This window comes from Mixophyes fleayi, chromosome 4, assembly GCF_038048845.1.
Source record: "Mixophyes fleayi isolate aMixFle1 chromosome 4, aMixFle1.hap1, whole genome shotgun sequence".
Taxonomy (NCBI): domain Eukaryota; kingdom Metazoa; phylum Chordata; class Amphibia; order Anura; family Limnodynastidae; genus Mixophyes; species Mixophyes fleayi.
Window position 1 is genome coordinate 285,504,692 of NC_134405.1, and position 23,262 is coordinate 285,527,953.

A 23,262-nucleotide genomic window follows, 5' to 3' on the forward strand; every position below is an offset into this window, starting at 1 on the left:
GAGAAAATAAATATTTTATTTTACAATACAGTAGTTAACGAGGGCCTTCGGGGGTGTTTTATTTAATTAATGAAATAAGCTATATTCTAAAATCTTTTGTTTGTTTCTTCCTTTGCAGTACTTATTTTTATTTTAATGGTATAATAGGCAGGGGCCTTAGGAACCTCATACAGTTATACTGGGACCATTGATTTGGCAAAGTTGCCACTCTAAAGGGTAAATGTATTAAACTGCGGATTTTGCAAGTTGTCGATATTCGGCAACTTTGCAGAGAAAATTAAAAACACCAATCTCTTTAAAGGCACAACTTGCCAGGCACTGGTAGTTTCTGGTAGGGGGAGAAGATTACATGCTGTTTTTCATGCTCAACCCTTTCCTATATAAGCTTTACCCTTCTTGACCAGGCTGGGTCTGGTCTCATCTATAACCACATTCATGGTCTCCCTATTTTAGTAGAAGCCAGTCCCAAGCTATCTAGCAGTGGGGTTGGTTAAGGACTCTACTCTGCCCGTTTTCTATATTTATTTAATTATCACCATTAAAATGAATGGATCACTGAAATGAATAAGAGATTGAAAAAAAATATCACCGGTGAAAACCACAATTCATTTGTTTTGGGAATAAAATTGCTATTTACTAGAATATTTGTACCTTCAAGATCAGAGTTGGAACTACACAAAGAAAAAGGTACTCCAGTCTACTAGTTCATAATATTGCTAAAATTAGGATCAGAATTTAAGATCAACATGTACTATATCATTAGTTGGCCTTTATTTCAGAGATTAATGTTGGCAAAATATTAAAATCGATAGAAGAAAATGTGAATAAAGAAAGAAATTATATTGTGTATTAAGAAAAGCAGAACCCTTCCATAGAAGCCAACATATTGTTGATAGAAGGAATTGATATGTTACATATATTGAGAATTTATCTTATAAATGTAGTCATATTGTAGACATAAATGTATCTCTCACTTTATTCTCTTATAACTCCTATAAAATGTCATTGAAGCTTGGCACATAGACTGTTTCTGAGATATAGAGATTATTATCCTGCTTCAATTGTATGTGGTGTCTTTGATAGTATTAAGCAATGATCATTACACATATGATCAAATCAACCCATATATGTAACTATCATAGGAATATCCCTACGGAGATCCTCTTATTTATTGTGTTACTGTATTGTGTGATGTTATTTCACAACTACACAGATGTATTGAGAGCCTTACACATGTAAACCTCCTATTCTAGTGTTAAATAAAAGGGGACTTAGTGTATTTACATCTTGCAATTAAACAAATGTTGATATATGTTGGAAGAGCACCCCCTCATTAAGAAATTTTATAAATAACTTTGGATTGATTTTACTAATGAGGATAGTCCCACTCCTTGTGCGATTACCATTCTTTCTATAGTATTTACTAGAATAGACAGATTGGTCGATGGATGCACAATTTTAGTAAATTAATGACAGCAATTTTGTTCAATTTGAAACTACTGAAATGGAATAATATGAATATACAGTATATAAACATTAGGGGCACTGTGTTAGATTTATCAATTGAACTTATATTAAATGATAGGGATGACATTATATTGAATTGATGCAAATGAATAAAGGGATGAAGAGGTGTATTCATATAGATCTACATAATGGGGGTTAGTTACTGACATATTGTAAGGGCAAACTTGTACAGAGCAGTAATCCATATCAACCAGTCAGACACTTGCTTTTATTAGCCTGCCTTGCACTTAACCAGCCAAAGCTAATTGCTGATCAGTTGCTATGAGCTATTGCACTGTGTAGGTTTGCAACTGAGTTAGCAAACCACCACCCCCTGCCCAATAAATCGAAAAAAGAACAATTACAGGGTTAGTAAAACTTGAACTCCCCAGAACAGACCCATGTGCCCATATTTAGCGGTACCCCTATATGATGGCATTTTTTATCAGCACTACAAATGTTTGTTTATTTTAAATTGGTAAGGGTCTTGTTTCAAATTATATACAATGTCTTAAGATAAGTGTATTATTTAATAATGATTTCTAATAGTATTCATTAACCATTGAAATCTCTCATTTTTTCATCTAAACTGTATTCTCTTTGCTTTTATAAAGGGGTTCACTTTTTGTCAGTGTTTTAATCATGGTAAGAATTGCAAAAGCGAATTCGCTTATTTACTATTAATCAATGATCACTGCTACCCGCACTGAAATGAACAGTTGTCATTTAATAATTACATGCTTGTTTGTTTAGTATGATTTAAATGATAAAATGCCATAAAGGCTACAAAATACTCATAAAGCACCAGCAATTTTTGGCCTCTAGAAACCCATGTTGACAAGGAGGCAATTCAGATTCCAATAAAATAGAACATAAGACATTAAAGGCTTTTCCTGTACTACATAAAAAGAATAAAAGAAAGCAAAGAAGAAAAATACCTTTTCTTCTGAATTGTAACCTCCTTGATGTGGATGAATGATTTAGGGAATATCCCCTGTAGTAAACAAGAGCATTATAAGTTTATTTTGTAGACACATGTTAATAATAGTGAATGGGGATATAAAGAAAATACTGAGAAATATAATTATATTTTCTAAGTAGGTGTAGCTAGGTCAATATCACACTCAAACATAACATAACCATAAACACAGAGTACTTATAATACAATACAATTACATTTAATGATGCACCCACTTCTTACAAACATTAGATGCATGTTGTCCAAATTGATATTACTAAGTGTAGAGACTATCCACACACATCCATATATGTAAAACAGGGTTTCTCAATTAGTGGATCCCACTGGCTCTATGGAGTGGGCGCAAAAAACAACATGGCCCCCATTACCAAAGCGGTGGGTCTCTTCCCAGCTCTAACTGGGGTACTGTGGTCATAAAGAATATAGCGACTCTTGGAAAAGCAACTTTTCCATCTCAGAGGACCCAGTATAATGGTAAAAGGTCTGCTTATTATTCAAATATAGTATAGAAAAGTAAATAAAATGTACATTTGTAAAAACAAAGTTTAATTAAATAGTCATCCTTTTATTACAAAAACAACCATTCTATGATAACTTCCTACTATAATCCAATGTTATTTTCTTTGCATCTATCAAACCAATTGAATTCTGGCCATTTTTAAGGAAAAACTGTAATCCAATGTGAAATGTCCTTAATTTGTGATCCAAAGGGAAAATGTCCTTAATGTGTGATCCAAGCGGAAATTCAATCCAAATGCTCTTTTAATCCAAAAAGGAAAATGTGGAAGGAATTAAAGAGAAATGCCCTAAATTTCTAATTCATAAGAAAACCTAAGACAAATCTTATTTTACTCCAAAGGGGAAAACAAAGACCGATCTTCTTTTAATCCAAAGGATAATCCAAGCAATATATTATTATTATTATCATTTATTTGTTGGGCGCCACAGGGTTTTCGCAGCGCCTTACATAGTACGAACAGTAGACCATACAGGGTAAAACATTACAAAACAATAAACACTAAGTACCAATGCTTCAGAAACTCCGGGCAGACAAATGGAGTGAGGGCGGAGCAGAAGAGTCGGTATGGAGACAGGAGGGTAGGGGTGCCCTGCTCATGCGAGCTTCCATCCTAAGGGAGGGTGGACAAAACAGGCACAAAGGGAGGCAGTGGTGCAAGGGAGAAAAAGGGACCAGGGGAGAGGGGGGAGAACAAGCAGAGTGGATGAGGGGTTAAGTGGATGGTTATATTGCTCTAATCCACGGAAAGAAAAAAAAAATTAGGATGATGCAAACTGCTCTACTCGGAGCCCCGCAGCAGAATGATGGAACACTTAATTAATGAAAAACACCACTTAGCTGTTCAGCCAATCACAAAAGGTAACCCATGCAAGCCATTTGTGAGTGGCTGGCAATGAAGAAGTGTCCTGGGAATTTGAAACAAATTTCAATTGATGTGGGCAAAAAATAATTCCTAGAACTCATTTCATGTCTATGGCCCATTCATGTCTATGTCCGACTCATTTTAATGCAGTTTTTATACAGTGCACAACTACATTGAAATTAATAGGGTCTTAGAATGAATTGGCAATAGAAACCAATGGGAAAAATACAGCACTGGTTAAACTGCTTGCATTATATAGAGGGTATGGACATAATGTGGTACCATAGAGATAAACTTTTTCAAGCGCAGTGACATCTTTTTAACACACTGAAATGGAAAAAGTAGTGTCCAAAAACTGTGCTGCAGCACATGGGACACATAAGTGGGAATTCAACTGTGCGCAAAGTCCCGTTGGAGCCTTGCATGATGAGGTTATAGTACAAAAACATCTGTGATCTTTGCTTACAACTCTATGAGGTGCGAGCAAATATTAGAAATGTTTTACCTTCTGTAATGCCCAAAAGTACGCACAGGTCTTGTGTTAAAAATAGGTCAGACGCAGAGCTTGATGCTAGTGGTTAATTGGGAGTACTTCCGATAAATTGATACATAAAAGGCAGGTACTTGGTAAATATTTACTATCATAAGGTGGTACATGATAAGTAAAGGTTGAAACGCCCCGTTGTAAGTGATAGTTGCAGTTTAAATACTTTACCGTATACAGCACACATAATAAAACCAGATACCAGATACTTGGAATTTCATCCAGGACAGAAAACAAATATGAGTTAGCATTTGGAATGAGATGCATTATTTTCAAGTTCCGTACATTCTGCTTAGATAGGTAGTATGTTTTCATAGACAGGATGCATCACTTTAGCTACTGCTATCCAGTAACATTTTTTCTTTGCTATTATAATCCTAATAATGATTTTTAATCCATCAAAAAAAAAAAAATCATATTATGTATAAGGTGCAAACAATAAATATATTTAAAACTACTACACTGTATTTTCATAAACATACAGGGCCGCCCTCAGGGGGGTACGGCATTCTGTCTGTCTGGGCTCCTAGTCTGTTCAGTCCCCCTAGCCCGGTCGCTTGTCTTCTGTCCCCCAACACGATGCTGCTGTTCCCAGACACTCATAGGCTTCGTGCGCTGTGCGCGGTAACACCATTACTGTGTGGCATGCTCCCATCGGTGACTAGGAGCTGCCGCATCGCTGAAGGGAAAAGAAGGCAGGTGGCCAGGCAACAAGGTCAGTGAATTAGAGCATTTATATGGGGATCTTGGCCGAACCATGTACTGTGATGAGGGAGGGAGAGGCATTTACTCTGATAAAGGAGAGAGGGAGGGAGTGGAATCATATACTGTGACCAGGGGGGGAGAAAGGGAGGCATGTACTGTGATGAGGGAGGGAGGGGAGGTATCTACTGTGATGAGGGAGGGAGTGGAGGCATGTACTGTGATGAGGGAGGGAGGGGGAGGCATGTACTGTGATGAGGGAGGGAGTGGAGGCATATACTGTGACGAGGGTGGGAGGGAGGGGGAGGCATGTACTGTGATGAGGGAGGGAGTGGAGGCATATACTGTGACGAGGGAGAGTCATATACTGTGACGAGGGTGGGAGGGAGGGGGAGGCATGTACTGTGATGAGGGAGGGAGTGGAGGCATATACTGTGACGAGGGAGAGTCATATACTGTGACGAGGGTGGGAGGGAGGGGGAGGCATTTTCTGTGATGAGGGAGGGAGAGGCATTTCTACTGATAAGGGAGTTAGGGAGGGAGGGGAAGACATGTATTGTGATGAGGGAGGGGGAGACATGTACTGTGACGAGGGAGGAAGGGGAAGTCATGTGCTGTGATGAGGGAGGGAGAGAGTGAGGGAGAGGCATTACCTCTTATAAGGGAGGGAGGGGGAGGCATGTACTATGATGAGGGGAGGAGTGATGTACTGTGATCAGGGAATATAGGATGTACTGTAATCAGATGGTGTACTGTGATGAGGGGAGGGGGCTGCAGAGCATGTACTTTTGATGAGGGAGGCATGTACTCTGATTAGGGGGGAGGGCATGTATGGTGATGAGGGAGGGGAGTGTACTGTGATTTGGGGGGTGTACTGTGATGAGGGGAGTGGGGAGCAGAGCATGTACTGTGATGAGGGAGGCATGTACTATGATTAGGGGGAAGGGCATGTACGGTGACGAGGAGGAATGGGGGGAGGTGCATGCCGGATTAATTAGTACTGGGCCCCACAGTTTCTGATGGCAGCCCTGTAAACATATGACAAATTATATTTAGCTTTAAATATGACTATACTAAAATCTTCAGATAAGGCTCAAGGCTAGAGTTGTATATAAACACAATTATAAAATAGAATGAACAATTCTAGGTAATACCATTCTGCAAGCACCTTACTAGCATTTTCTGATCCAATCCATTACATTCATGTGGCACTGCTAGAAGAGGGCATACGGCTCTTTATTATTCTTGTCAGCATCAGGGTACTGCTATGAAACTGAACATCAGGCATTTCCTGCTGCAGCTTTTAGCTCTGCAAATTACCTTTATGGGAGCTAATCCAAGTAACGTTATCCACTAACGCAATTGTGTTCCGTGTTCCAGTGTCTTTTTCTTTAAAGACAGCTAATGTGTAATTCGGAAATCTAGCAGATAACATCTTGTGTAAAATGGATTTTGAACAACAGTTTTTTTTTTAAGGATAGTAACCAAACAGCAAAACCAACTCCTCAAGATTAATTCTTATCTTTAGATTGTAGCATTTATGTCAGTTAATGTGGAACAGTAGGAAGAAGTTTGTGCTTTCAGTTCTAGGTATTTTAAAAATTGGTAGCTTAAGGAAAGACTGTTTCTAGACAGAACAAAAAAAGAAACCAAAGCACATAATTACAAGGTTATAATACACAAGTAATAGTACCTAACTCTCCTGTAAAATACATATGAAATAATGCACCCCAACTGTAAAACATAAAGATAAAGGAGATCACCTCAAAACTGTTGAAAGACTGAAACAGGTAAATATATGGTAATGTTTATTAATAGCTAATAATCAATAAATGTGAGAAATATTTATGTTTGGCACTATCGGAGATGAGGTAAGTTCTAATATGGCCGCCAAACTAAAACGTTTGATAGCAATATATTTGACTTGTGATGTCAGAGGTTGACAAAGATAAGGCTATATTTCACAGCTGTTATTACGCCACTATAATACAAGTAGGATTTATACTGTATATGCAGGAACATTTAAACAAGTTCTGTAGTGTTATAATCCTTATATTTGGCACATAGCCATATGACTTATTCCAATGAAATGCATAACTTACGTACATTTTAAAGAAATTAGTAATTTGGTTACAGCTATTTCCTGCTGTTTGTTGTGGTAGTTATGATTGAGTTATTAAAAATTTAATCAAAAGTAGCTGTAGAAATTTGTTGTACGTGAGGGAAAAGGCACAAAAAACTCTTGTTTAATGCCCACTGGTTGTGAAAAAGCTTTAACATAGTACTGAACACCAGAAGATGCACTCTTTATTATCAGAGCCTGCATAGCTGAAGGCTGTAAATTGAAACTTCAGGCCAAAACCCAGATGGATGCTGACTTTCTCTCATCAATCCCGCAAGCAGGTCCTCACACCGACAGCAGAAAAAACTCACACACAATCCTTATTGCAGTGTTCTTATTTTACATGCCAATATAGATATAATGACCTTTGCCTTTTATGCTATTAAGTGATATATACGGAATGACAAAATCAATTGTGAACTTAATTTGTAAATTTATAGATAGGACACTATTAATTAGTAATGGGAAATGATTAATTGCTAAAAATGAATCATTTATACAAGTAGGTAAAAATATAATTAAACTTAGCAAACAGTACTCATTTGTCTTTTATTAACAAAGAAGCTCATGCCTGGAAATAAATCCTTACAATCGTTTAAGATGTTCAGTCATGTTCTCTACAAGGAGAGGGATAAATCAAATAAAAGATAGGACAGTAATTTAATCTTACCTCATGCAACTTCTGTTTTACCAGGTATCCTTTGTACCAGTCTAAAAATGAAAGAGCATGTTCAAATTGTTAAATGAAAATAGCGTTCATACATTAAGGTTTCTATGCATATCATAAGAGAAGTAAAATTAAATTCTGGCTAAATTTAAGTTGAAGAGCTGGTTTTCCACAAGGTTTACATATAAAATAAAGTCTTTAACAAATGTTAGTAGGTGTGCTAGAGGGAATTTACAGGTGCTTGCAATCCACCTTCCCAAAATATTCTACCAGGAAGACTGAAAAAAAACAGATTAGTTTGAATGTAGGGTTCCATAGAACCATGCTTTTTCATAGTGTAATTATTGGTCACTACACATTGTACAGTATTTTAATGTATAACTAGAGTGTTTGTGTATACTTGTGCTCATATTACAATATATGCACACAATATATAGCAGACTTTGAAGCTAACCTACCACATAAAGTGTGAACATTTTTGCTCACCTCTTTAAAATGGCTGCTTCTCATTGGTCTTCCAGTTCACATTCTCCTTCAAATGTCACCCCCTCCCCAGTTTTTAGCTGAGGGGGGGTGACATACACACATACAGACTGAGACAGACTAAGGTCAATTTTATAGCAGCCAATTAACTTACTAGTATGTTTTTGGAGTGTGGGAGGAAACCGGAGCACCCGAAGGTAACACATGCAAACACGAGGCGAACATACAAACTCCACACAGATAAGGCCATGGTTGGGAATTGAACTTATGACCCCAGTGCTGTGAGGCAGAAATGCTAACCACTAAGCCACCGTGCTGCCCAAGCAGCCTCCTGGATGCCATGAAGGGGGTGGAGCTAAAGTTCTCTGCTACCTTTGGATATAGTAATTGTTTAAGAATGCATGTTGTACGGCTGATGACAATACCCTATCCTATCTTGGAAGACTCAACTTTATTTCTAGCATTCTTTTGGTAAGTGGTCTTTGGGGTACTGAGGTATTTTCCTTGGATGCCTTCTCAGTCCTTGATTGTCTCTCCTTTAAGCAGGAATGTACCATTTTCTACCTTGATTCATATTGGACACTTTAATTTTTGGTCAATTTTCGGACAGTATTTTGTGTCAGCTGGCCAGCTCTTAACGACCTAATGAAGCCCAATATAATTGGGATATTAAAATAATAGTTCTATTTGCCATTATCATCTGTTGCAGTAATCATCATTTGGTTTCAGATTAAACAAAAAATCAGATGGATTTGAAATATAGCTATTGCTACTGAAAATATACTGATCAATTTGCATATCATTTAGCATTCATTAAAGAGCATCCTCCAACTTTATTGAAAGAAAACAGCAATGGCTGCATTTTCATAATTAATGCTGTAATACATTAGCAATATACTATGAAAGGCAACATCACAGGGCTCCCTTATACTGGCCATAAAGCTAAACTGGTGCACATGATTTATCTCACATCGTTTGATCTGCACAATATCAACGAAAGTCCACACTAGAAAAAAGATCACTGGTGTAGAGCATATATATATATATATATATATATATATATATATATATATATATACACAGAACAAAACCTCAACTGATCCAAACCTACATGAACCAGTTTCCTCATCTCTAGTGTACCTTGTAAAAGAGTAAAAGACTGGTCTCACATACATGTACATTATTGATTCAGTATCATCACTTCAAACAGAAATGTTTACCCAGTTAATTAAATTCTTTGTTTTACAGTTATTGCCTTATCTTCTGACCTATGTATGTCAACCTATATCTTAAAAGATTTATATGTTTAATATAATCAGCTTTTTATTAGCCATATATTGTAGTTGCTGCATTGTTTTCTTCATATCTCTTTCGATCTATAAAAACACAATTAAGTTTTTATCAAACCTATTCTTCAATATTCTCATACCCTGTGTGCATTCTACTCTGTGCCGAGCATTGCCACACTCTTCCCTAAATGTAATAAGTTTATGAATTAGTCACTGAGCAGATTTTATACGTAGGTGGGTACCCCTCTAACAAAATCTGATAAGCCAGAATTTAGTATGCTAGGAAAGCCAATATTTTTGTAAATTGTATATTTTTGTATAATTATTATTTTGTGTTTACCTGCAGTCAATTTCTGACTGTTAAAAAAAATATTTTCAAAGCTAAGGGATAATAGGGTTGCCTGACACGAAGGAGTTGGTGATTAAAACAGTACTTAAGAGTTTTTTATTAAAATAAGTCCAATTAGTGACCATATATTTCTTGAAAAGAAAAATAAATGCCAACCCTGTTTAAGTGTGTCTGTGTATATGCGCTTACAAACACATTATAATAATGTTTAAATTGAACAAGCTAGATGTGAATTTCCAATCCTAGGGCCCAAAAATGTTCATAATTATAAACAATTGACACCTGACGTATATTGATGTTGTAAACTGGTTCGACAAATCGGTTATAAACAATGAATATTCAATGTAATTTCTCAAATTTTAGATCAATTTGAAAAATCGAGTTTAATTGGCAAAAAGTCAAAGTGTTCAAACTGGTTTGAATGGCTTTACTTTACTTTACTTATTTAAAGAATTAAAAACACTCATTTTAATGCAAATGGAAAACCGTCAAACACGATTACTGAACAAAAACTGCAAGCAGCAATGCAAGCAGCAATGTGAACCATACATTTTGAACCATAAATTAGAGTTGGTCACTATAGATGATGGTACCAAGAAAGTGTTCATGGCCATTGAACCACAGAAATTTGATCAAATTTCAAACCTGTTCCGGATTTTCAAGCAGATGTATATTTGACGCTTTCTCCAGGCATTAGAAATTTTCATCAGGTGTAACTTTAGTCCCCGAATAATCAGCATGTACACCATCTCTATCCTTAATACCACTAGCAACAACAACTATGCTCAACGTGTAATTAACATGTTGAATTTTTTTATTTTTGGAACTGCCATATCATTTGTCATATTCCATATTTCTCACCAAGGAGACTATGAACCATTCCATATGTTTCATCACGGTTAACATTTCAAGATGTTCCTTAGCCACTTTGACTTACCCTTTCTGCACATACTGGGCCTGATTCATTAAGGAACATAAGTCCCTTTGCAGGCCATGTTTTGTGTGAAATTGTTCTGCACATGATCAGAAACAGACTTTATGCCAGTGAACACAATTCAAGTTCGAACACAAATGACAGTCTACGATTTGAAGGTCGGAATGGGGGAGGGAAGGGACGTATACACGTAGGCAGTATATACAGTAAGGGCCTGCCAAGGTCGAGCGGAAGCACATTCATCCGACTCATGCTCTGGGCATTTTTAGCCATATCACTTACACATGGCTGGTGTGAGTGCTGATTGGTAGTGATGACAGTCACGTTTGCATGCCGGAACATGTGTTTGCAATTAAGCGCAACGGTAAAAATGCATTTTATGTACAGTAGGCATTAATAGCATCCTTTCATGGAAAAAAAATATGATAAAAAAATATTTTTATTAATGAATATAGTAATAATAGGTGTCAATGTATTTAATATTTTCTATGTGTTCTGATGGCACTTTATATTACACATATGCATTGTGCGCATCCTGCAGTTTGTTGTGTCTGTCTGTATGCGGCGAGTATTGTATATAGCCAGAGTCTACTTATACCCATATTCAAATGGAAATGTTTCTTCAGATCCGGTCATACTTGAACACGGGCATAGGTGCATGCAATTTGTTTGCTTCTAAAAAAAAATGAAAATTGCGCTCCTTGATGGATAGGGCCCACTATGTACTTGACTACTGCAATCTTATCTCTGCACACTCCGAACTGATGTAGAATTGTTTGAATGTTCAGTTTTGATTCTAGCAGCTATTATTGTAACTATATGTTAGAGCTTTAATCAAACTACGTTTTGCAAGAAATGTTTATGACTTTCATTCTTCTAGTAAATGTACCCTTTTGCACAAGGCCGTACTGTCTTGTACTAAAGATTATTTGGAAACATTGATAAGAGAATCTGTGTCTGCAAAACCTCAGACAAGGCCTCATGTTGTAACACATTGTGGTTAAGGAGGCACATTCTTTGAGTAGAGGTGTAGAGGTAATTAATAGTTAACCAATCAGTGTGAATTTCAAGCCAAATGCCCCTCTGTGCAAGGGTGCAAAGATCGTTGTTTATAAAACTTATGTAGAAATGTATTGTCGTTACCTTCTACACTAACCAGTCTAGAGTGTCCGTGATTCACGCAAGCTTGAAGAAACTTGATTTTTTTATTCTCAAATCATCTGACTCCTTCTTTGAAAACAGCTACGACAGAACTGACAATTCTCTCCTTTTACATAATTTATGGCTCTTGAATTGGTGCTTGTTTATAAAGTTGTGAACTTTATGATGGTGATTTTTTGATGGTGAACTATCAGCCAGACTTGTACTGAGTTATCAGTTTTACTTAACCTATGATAAATTACACTTTCCAGCACAATATAATGTTTTTTAGGGAGTGGGGTAGAAGAGTTATGCTTCTCAGACACAGCTGGGGATTTTTGTTTTTTTACATTTTTAATGTGTCAGCTGAATGGCAGCTGTATCTGGATGCATCTGGATGCATGGGTGTTTCTTCATCATCATCTCTGCTTGATAAAACTTTACATGTAGTTTCTGCAGTAGGGTGTCTAATGAAATTTATATTGTGAGGCTGTGTCACCAGAAAATGCACACAGTTTGCTTTGCCATCCATTCATTTCTTTTATTTCTAAATAAGTTGTAAGAGGGTAAAACTACAGCAGCATTAGTTTTATTTCTTCATTACAACTGGTACTAGCATTGCTTTGTTTCCTGTATGTAGAGATGTGTGGTTGTCTGGCCAAATTCGCCCTTTTTTGCCAGTGGCAGATTTTATACCACTGCTGTTCATCATGCTAATCCTTAAACTCCTGCATATAGTCTGATTGCCTATAGGCTAGCTTGTCTGTAATTTCATATGTTTGACTTAAATCTGCAAAACTAAGTTTGTCACATATTTTGAGTGGTACTTTTCTTTTCTTCATGCAAATTGTTGTGCTCTATAAAGTAAGTGAGACACCGTTAAGATGACAATATATTCAGTGGTCGAAGAAGAGATTTAGAAGTGGTGGTATGTAAAATGTAAGTGAATGGAATAGTTTTACAATCAGAGCAGTAGGAGAAGTAGCTGTAAAAATACCACCACTTTTATTTGTTCACCTAGGGCCTAATATAGAATTAGATAACTACACTTTGTGGTATTGGGTTAATATTCAAAAAGCTAATAAATTCTAAGCCAAACTTAGACCACTCATTTGTGACTATGCGCAACTGGTTTAGTTTTGTATGTCATGCACACTGCTCACTTTGGTTCCCACTTCTTGATTAAGCATACTCATAGAAAACCATTAGTGTCTGAATTCCTTACTTAAGTGACGTTTTACATATACATGATTTTTTTAATGATTTTGAACTTATTTATTACTAATTTTGAATCAATTTTCAACTTAATTATATAGAATTTTGAATCCTGTTTATATTTTGCATTCACTCCATTTTTGTAGAGAACCCCCACTGAGGACTCAACCCCCCCCACGGTATGGGGTTCCTCTAGGTGGCTTCATTACCATCTCTGGATATCACCCCACTTTTGACCTTTGTGCTCCTGTAAGGTAGGATGAACATAAAGATTCCATTCAAACCACATGGAGTACATCCAGATAAGTCTATTTTTTTTTAAATGTATTAAATATTTATTTAAATTTATGTATTAAAGATTTACTGCAATACTACACTATATACAACAACAATTGCTTAGTTTTTATACCCTAGAAATCCTGAAAAAAAGCTTTATATTAGACTCTTTGTACCTTGTACAGGTTACAAGACCATTTCTGAAACTCTGAAAATATTAAAATTACAATTTTAGTGCACATCATGATTTATTTAACTAATTTATATCACCCCCTTATTTCTAGTTTTCACTTTAACATGGGTGCTAGGAGCAGTCCCAGTACTATTCATTGCACTAGGGGAAGAAGAGACAAACACATTTTTTGCAAACCATATTCCTCTAGGGAATTCTGCCCCCTTCTGATTGGACTGACATCATTTTCTGACAAGGTAGACTACCACCCTGTCATTGTCACTCAGCGCTAGCGGTAGCCAGCAATGGCACTGCTGCTGGCTAATCATTTTAAGCGGATGTATGCTGCTTTTAACATTATTTATTCTTTTTTTAAGTAGCAGCCATCATAATCAACAGCTTAGCTCTATACAACCACATACTGACACTGTATTTGCAGTGGCACATAACTTTGTATTTCTCATTACTAGCCATTAATGTCATTAGCTAATGATAAAGGAAAAAATATTTTTGCCAGTTGTCAGGTTCAATCCATGCTGATAAGCTGATGAGTATGCAATTCATGTAAGTGACACACTGAATGTAACCCCTTTTATTTTAAACAGTTTTGCTTGTGTATGTCAATCTATTAATCGGTTATAATTTCTTCTTATATCTGTATGCCCTGTACTTTTGTATATTAAATCTATAATTTAATATGTGGCGTCCTTGATATTCTAATGAATCCATTAGACTGTTAAGAAGAATATAGCTCGACCAAATTAACCCTTTGAATACCAGTGTGTGAGTTGTTCATACATTTGATTAACAAGCTGTGCGTGCCTGTATTTATATTTGTGTAACAGTCTGGAGGTGTTAACCCTTTTCTTGCTAGTGTGGGTCTTGCTAGTCTGTGGATAGCTAGAAGCCTTGTGTGCTAGTGTGGGACAGTATATTGGGGTCCTATTGCCCGTATTCAGTAGGTGGTAGCAAACCTGAAGTGTGTGAGGTGTGAGCGCTGTTTGAGGGCGATACAGTAGGTCTATAACCTGGGTGATTGGTAGAGAGAGACTGTGGCCTGGAAACGTGTGTAAACTCATACAGTGAACACCCCAAAGTCACGGCAGCTGGGAGTGTGTTTGTGACACCAGTGTACTGTAAAAAAAAATAAACCAGTTTTGATTACAAGCAATGTATTTCCTGCGTAATTGATGGCCAATATAGGTAATTAATAGTACAGAAACAATGGGCTTTGGATTTACTAAAGAACTGAATAATATAAAAGGAGGGAGAGGGTTTAAGACAGTGATGGCTAACCTGTGACACTCCAGGTGTTGTGAAACTACAAGCCCCAGCATGCTTTGCCAGCTATCAGCTAGTTATCTACTGGCAATGCATGCCGGGGCTTGTAGTTTCACAACACCTGGAGTGTCACAGGTTAGCCATCACTGGTTTAAGATATGGACAATTTGTTCAACAGAGAAAGCAACAGCGATTTATTGGATTCCAATACACTGTGAGTCATTATAGGGCTCACTAAACAGGATGAAATATACTAGGTTTGCATATAACAGAAATTAATATGCACAATAGAACAGTCATAGGCCTTAAGTCACAGCTCGTGTCACAATCACATGCCTCCCAACATTTCAGTACCTGGCATCCGGTCAATGGGCATGGCCATGGCACGTAGGCAGTGCAGCTGTGAAAGGAAAATATCTCCCAACATTCCCAAATGTGGGACATACATGGAATCACAATTCCAAATATTAGCATTTTCCTACAACAATCCAAAGATTTTAAACTCAGCTCAAAGTTTCAGTGCAACTCAGTGCAACTTTCCTGATCATGACAAAATCATTGAGTTTCACTAATCACACATAACAGGCTCATTCAACGGGAGAATGGAAACAATCCAGCTTTAGTCTGCACAGTATAACTATATTATTGGTGGCAGTACATTTGTATTATTAGCACAAGGACACTGAATACGTCTATTGAGTAAGAATGTACTGTAGATAAAGCCATTGGTATCTATGGATATTTCTTTAAACCTGCCTTCAATACATTTGTATACATTTTGATAGCCATCTCTGAACTCATCCCAACTGATCAATATATGTTTCTTTTACTTGTGTTTAAAATTGTAAGCCATGTTTCTTAAAAATATATAAAATTCATCTCAATATACTTCTCATGTAATGGAATAATTCTGAAATGTATATAAAAGCCAAAGGGAAAGAACAGCAAGCATACTGATTAAAATAGAAAAGACATTTGCTTGGAGATGTATTTCATTTTGTAATGTTTATTATTTTAACAGAAAGAATTTCCACTAGCAAAAGACATCATCGCTCCGTCCAAGCAGAGAGTTACATGCAGAATTGCCTGAATCACCTGCAGTGATAGTCAGTTTATTGCTTGATTTAAGAGAGTAAACTAAGACTAAACTAGTTTGTATTTACTATACTATTGCATTCAATTTATAATTTATATTAATACACCTTTAAAAATAAAAACATGTTATACTGTGTGTTGCTGCTATCATTTTTGACATTTTATTATATTAAAAGAGGAAGTGTGGATCATCCACACCTAGCTGCTATTAATGAGCTTTTCAGCCAATTTTGCCCATTTTCCCAGCATGAATGAGCCCTTAAAAATGTCACTTCAATAATTATTTCCTAAGAATATAAAAGTGTCAACACTACATGTTTGGTACCAATTTCTGGAGACCAAGATATCATTCTGAAAACAGCTTTCAGTCTAGTGTTGAGATAGCCCAATTGCACTGTGATCGGCGGTCGAAGTGTAAATTTAGAAATGGCGGTATGGAACATGTAAGTAAATGGAATTTGACAGATTTACAATGAAGGCAGTAGGAGAAGTGGCGTGTGGCATACCACCCTATACAAGCTCACTTTAACCACTGACAGTGATTATTCAGAAATGTTACATTTCTAACAAGATCAGTTGCATCAACGTCCTCTGATGAAAGCTATGAATAAGAGTCTATTTTGTGTTATGGTACTTTTGGGGAATTGTGTTTTTCCATTTACAACTTGCTTTGAAACCAGTGAAAATAGAGAGGGGAATTTCTTTGGTTTGTCAGTATATTTCACAACTTGCAAGCTTTGTGTAATAACACTAACAGCAAGTGACGGGCACCCTGACACCAGATGTGCCTGTGAAAGGTAAGCTACTAAAACATGTGAAATATATTCTGCACCAAAGGTTTTCTAATATCGGTTGATGCATATACTGTGACAAAGAGGATTATTTCCCATACCTGTCTTACAGAGGGATAGGTAAAAACCCAAGGATTCTGTGGGGACATGCTGCAGATAGAGTTAAGTTCTCTCTGAGTATCTCTTGCAGTACAAAGACACGCAGGTACATCACATGTTGGTTTGTTGTTTTCTGTTTGTAGGAGGATGAAACACTGCATGTTCTTGTGGGCAGGGAGACCGATGTCAGATAGCTGGCTGTTGATTACACTGAACTGTGTCTAGCTAGAGCAAGGGTGCATACTGACAAAAGTCTGCTGTGCTATTCGTGACGTGAACAATAAAAAGCACCGTTTTTTCCAACAAGAAGTTATTTGTGTCTGTCATCAGCCGGGTGTCAGTATCACAATATATACAATGTATGTACAGTCAATTCAGAATTAATTATGCAAAATAATTGCATAATTCTAAAGCAGGCCATTATAAAAGCCAATTACATTCAGTGGAGAAGTCAAACTGAACTAGAGCCCGATTTCCATACAATGTTCACTTTAAAGGGGTGAATCAATTTGGCACATTCGGTGGAGCTATTCAGACATGTTAATATAGTGCTACATTTCGTGCCCAAAATTCTACTTATTGAAGCCAAATAATCTCAAAATTCAAAAGAAGTGCCTGCTCACTGGTACTTTCGTGAAAACTGCAGAGATTGGCTTGCAGGAAAGCTAAACAGAAAACTTAGTTCGAGCACTGGGGTAAGAGTTCATTTCAGTCACCCATTCATTTCAATGAAAACCTCAATGAAATGAAAGAGTAATTTAAATGAATAATTAAAAAAGCTCCTTATTATTATTATTATTATTATTATTATTATTATTATTATTATCTTTGATTTGTAAGGTGGCATGGTGCTCTACATGGTGCGAAAAAGAGGACATACTTAAAACAGCACCTACTAGCAGGGCCCACTTAACAACATCGGCGCCCCTATATATACATAAATATATATATATATATATAAAAAAAAATATTATATATATGGGCTCTGCAGCCCAGGGGGGCCCGTCGGAGGCAGCAACAAAAAAAAAACACCTGAAAAAAAAAAAAAAGACAATACTTACCTTGCGGTCAGCTGGCGATCCGGCTCCCTCCATGGTCTCCTCCTCCGTCGCGCTCCGCAATGGATGTCGGGCGGGCGTAATGATGTCACGCCCGACATGCACTGCGAGCGCCGTACGGAGGAGGAGACCATGGAGGGAGCCGGATCGCCAGCTGACCGCAAGGTAAGTATTGTCTTTTTTTTTTCCAGGTTTTTGGTTTTTTTTTGCTGCCTCCGACGGGCCCCCCTGGGCTGCAGGGCCACCGGGGACATGCCCATTGTGCCCAATGGGAAAGACGGCCCTGCCTACTAGGTAGATGAAATAAATGCTGACATGTAATGAATGGGGGTAGGGCTGCTCATGAGAGAGTTTACATTCTAACTGGAAGATGGCAGCTGAAACAAGAGGAGCATGTGTGGCTCAGAGTGGAGTTAGGGACAGTTGTGAGGGTTTATAAGGGTTGATAGTATAAGTTGAAGTAGGGTAATCTTTAAGAGATGGGTTTTCGATGTGCATTTAAAGATTTGAAAGCTGTAGGAGTCTGACCATGTGTGGTAGGGAATTCCATAAATGGGTAGTGGCATGAGAGTAGGAGGGAGTGATAGGTGGTTATCAGAGGCGAGGAGAGCCACAGGCCTTAGTTAAATCTAAAAGGGTGAATTCTAGAGTAATTCGAGATTAAGTTTGTATGAAGGGGTGTTGAGGGGGGAATAGATGCAGGTGGGCAGAGAAGAGAGCTCAAGGTGGTAAATATGCATCTGAGATTAGAAGACTAGGGGGTAAATTTATAAAGCTGCGGGTTTGAAAAGTGGAGATGTTGCCTATAGCAACCAATCAGATTCTAGCTATAGTTTTGTAGAATGTACTAAATAAATGATAACTAGAATCTGTTTGGTTGCTATAGACAACATCTCCACTTTTTCAAACCTGCAGCTTGATAAATTTACCCCCTAGGTGGATATTAGTGAAGTTAGTATGTTTGCTTAGCAAGTGAAAGAACAGTGTTGTAAGATGAAATAATTAAATTATACTGGAGGAAGTTGACTTTGGATGTCTTCCACGGGTGCTTAACAGTACAGAAGTACTTTTGCAGGTAGCGGGTGTGTTTGCCATTTCCCTGTCATAGTGAAAGCCAATGCATGGCTGGTATCTCTTTGGGGGGATGAATTGAAAATAAACAAAACACCATGCATCCCCTTCTTTCCCAGAGACTATCAGCTCCTGAGCTGAGGCTCTTTGCAACTTTCCAGGGCTTTGTGGACTGGGGTAATGAAGAAGATTGAGACCATTGTAGTGGCAACTCTTCCACCCCATTAGTCCTGATATAAATAACCGAAGTCTCTAAACCTGTGTAATGGACAAATATCTGAAAAAATAAAGAAACACCGAGACCCATATAAACTTAATTTGAATTAAAAAAAATCTCCCCAAACCCTCTTATCACTTTATTAAATATAATTTCTTCTCTTCATTCGTCTGGACCAATGGGAAATACAATTATGCTCTACTTTCCTAATTCTTGATTAGCCAAAATTAATTGAGAAATAAATTATTTTCTTCTGTCTCACCTCTTTTGTCCCAACGAGGATAAGGGATTCAAGAAATAAACTTATGCAACAGCTTGCTACAAGCACTTGTTACTAAATGACTGTGACCTAGAGTGATCGTGGGCTCCCCTTCAGCTCTCAGCCAATCACAAGTGGCCAACATGGAAAAACTGTTGTGATTGGCTGGAGGCTAATGGAAGTCCTGTGGACTTCCTTCTTAGTATGGACAGGCTGTTTGAAGTGCCATGCCTGCAACCAATTAATGAATATAAACCGTGCCTGGTGGAATGACACGCTACAGTTCAATTGTTTGGTGGCAGGGATGGCACTTCATTGCTCTGGTGCTTTTCTATCGGAGGACATCAAAGCAGAACTGCAAAATGTGTCTATTTAAATTAAATTGACACTTTTATACATACAGAGACATGTATATAAATATATATGTATCTCTAAGTATATTAGTTTGGGACACATGAACATTTGTGCTTGAATCCCAATGTCCCGAAATCTTCTCGCCACCCTCAGCAAGTGGCCAGCAGGTTCAGACAATAACAATTCATTGGATGTATGAGAAAGTTATGCATGCAAATAAATTGAATGGGGTGAAACAAAAAAATCCTTGCTTTTGACATCATCATGCAATAAAAAGGAGATCTAAATAGTCTCCTAATATTTTCACAATAGAAAATTTTACTTAGCTTATTTTGACTTACACTTCATGCACTTTTATCTATTATTTTACGCTTACACGCCTCTGTACTTCTCCATTGGTAAATCTGTATAGCCTCATAAAAAGAAGAAATGGAAAGGACATTTTTATGTAGCCACATTGTAAACAATTATGTGTTTTATTAAAGAGATGCCTTTGGGCGCTGGCTTGTATATGCTCTATTGATAGAAAATTGTCTGCTAAGAAAACTGCAGTCTGAATCACATACCTGGGAAAGACTTTCTACTGCAAAAGGTATCTGGCCATTTTGCAGATAATTACCCATTAACCCAAATAACTGAAAATGTTCACATATGTGCATGTCGTGGGATATTTATAACAGGAATTTTTCTTAAAAGGTGCAGGCCTGCACAACGCATGGAGAAAATAATCTGTTTGCCTCTATAAGGTCAACAAACCTAAGAAAGGCTTTCTCTTCTCAAACTCACCTAGAAGTAGCAACCATAACTAGATATGTCATGATGCAGACCCAGACTGATGACAAAGCAGCCTGGGCAAATGGTACTTTTAGGGAAACAAGGGTAGGCTACAGGAATGCATGTATGCTCACTATCACTAATGTTCAGGGACAATTCTAGATTTGGAGAATATGTCCCTGGTAATTGTTGCTACTGAAAATCTTCCCACTTGTTAAGGATGGTCAACTATACTACAGTTCAGTGACTGTAATTCTAAATATCTGTTATTAATTTATAGACTGCATTTTATAAGTTATGATTTATTGAAGTGAGTAATAAATATGTACCCATCATTAATTTGGAAAAAGTCTAACATTAATAACACAATCTGAGTAAAAGCCTGTTAGAAAATACTATATGTCCAGTACTTCCTGTTAAAATGCCCTAGCCATTATTTAAATTAGCCATTTGTTATGTCAGTTGAAGATCCTGTGATGGCAGAAGATCATGTGAACCGTCACAGCCAATCTGCTAACAGCCAGCAAATTTCCTAGAGTCTGTTGTTGTCAAAGCTAGTTTCTCAGAGGTACACTGAGCATGCATCTAGTGCAACGGGAAGGGTGGTCTATCATTAATACTCATTCATATTTATTGCTTTCCAGTAGATGGAAATTTCATGTGCAATTGAGTAGGTGGCAAGCACACTTTGAAATTCAGATATTCAAATCAATTCCAGTAACATATCATGTTCAGAGAGTAGTGTCCTTTGTTGCATCTCAGCATTGTCTAGGGATACCCGCAGTTGAATCACATTACCAGTTGTGGCTGGCCAGAAGGCTCAGCAATGCGGGGTTTACTTGACCAAAGAGGGTGCAACCTGACTGTAGATGAACTGATCACATAACCACAAGAGCGCAGAGAGGGGGGCGGCAGTCCTGCCTGGGGGGCCCGGCCCTTCACTGGAAGCAGCCAGATATTTTTTATTTTTCTTTAAATAATATACTGTATATATTTTTTTTAATTACATTTTTTTTTTCCAGATGGGATGACAGTGGGGTGTTAATGGGGATGGAGGGAACTGATAGCAGCTCTCAGTCCCCAGACAGTGTGTGACATCACACTGTCTGACGGGCTCTAAATCTCCAAATCTCGTACGACTAAGGGGGTTGTCATAGTTTGTATGGGTGGGTCATAATGTGTCTTTGGGGGAGATGTGATGTGTCTGGTGGGTGGCTGTTTTATGTACTGTGTTCACTTATTGCTCAGTTCTCCATATTTCATGTACCTATATACGTTTTTCAAACAGGGCCCAACATTGCAGGATCCAGACAAAAATCCAGTACCAGGTTGTGAAAGCTGCAATAACAGGAAGGTGAGAGCAACACTGTTTTAATACATAATATTTAACGTCTAAAGAGGTGCAGCCATGCCCCATGGTGGCCACGCTCCTAGCATTATGTGGCCACGCCCTCTTCGCACACAACCCTTTTCCTACTCATTTGGTGGGGGGGGGACAAAGTTGCTGTACCTGAGCCCCAAATTCCTTCTTGGGGCCCTGCACATGACACAGTCAATCCTCTAGTTTCCTACTGTCCCAGTATGTCTGGGAGACTTTTGAATTTTTGGAGAACAGGGAAACCTCCATCATTGTGGCTTCTTTGTTGGTGAAGTAGTTGAGGATGGGGATAAACACATCATGCTTGCCCCGCCCCCTGTTGTGATAGGCCTAAATTGAAAGTTTGACAGGGACGACCCACGTGTCACACCCCCAAGACAGAGCCCCCTGCCAGAAATCATACTGCCAAAGTGGGCAAGCATAGTCAATCCTGACACTCTGTTTAGCTAGGTACACCAATGGGGTTCGTCCAGGGAAATCCATCCCCTTAAAAGGGACTTGTCAATGCAGTACGAGATTTACAGTCAGTCATTATAAAGGCACAAAAAATAAATTGAAAGGCGCCCAGAAGATGTACTGCATTTGAAACTAGTGTCATTCGGCTGTGGAGTGTGGAAATTCCCAGTACTTTTTATATAACTTATTTTCTGCTGCATGGCAACAAAAGTGTCTGTATAGTTCTATTACATTTTTTAACATAACCATGTCATAGTAGTTGAATAACTAAACATCTGATAAATAAAATAAATTATTATAACCTTACCTTCACAAGACTCTAATATGTGGACTACGTCCCCAATTTGAAGGGAAATTTGAGGTGTCCTGACGCTCGTAAAATTGCAAATTGCTGTATGGAGGGGAAAAAAAACAGTTTTAAAAATACAGAACAAATACACGTAAACATTGTGCACCCTTTTGTTTTCTATATCATTAGCATGCACTGCCATCCAATGGTGAAATCATATACTGAATCAGTCACATCACATTTTCATGAAAACATAGTAAACTGAATATTTAATTTAAACAGCACAAAATTGCTAGCAGTAATAGCATAGCTCCTTTCTACGTGTAATGTGCATGTATTTATTTATATATTTATTCGTGGAGAATAATACAAGATCTTAG

At 37.6% G+C, this 23,262-nt stretch overlaps 1 protein-coding gene across 2 annotated transcripts in view; it reads right to left on the reverse strand.

The window, feature by feature from the left end:
- DOCK2 (dedicator of cytokinesis 2) overlaps positions 1–23,262 on the reverse strand; it is a 699,501-nt gene that overhangs the window by 576,802 nt on the left and 99,437 nt on the right. For both annotated transcript variants that reach the window (XM_075209814.1, XM_075209813.1), the window contains exons 2-4: positions 22,901–22,984; positions 7,906–7,946; positions 2,445–2,500 (exon numbers count right to left, since the gene is read on the reverse strand). In XM_075209814.1, coding sequence (XP_075065915.1) covers positions 2,445–2,500; positions 7,906–7,946; positions 22,901–22,984 — 181 coding nt within the window. The remainder of the gene's footprint in view (positions 1–2,444; positions 2,501–7,905; positions 7,947–22,900; positions 22,985–23,262) is intronic.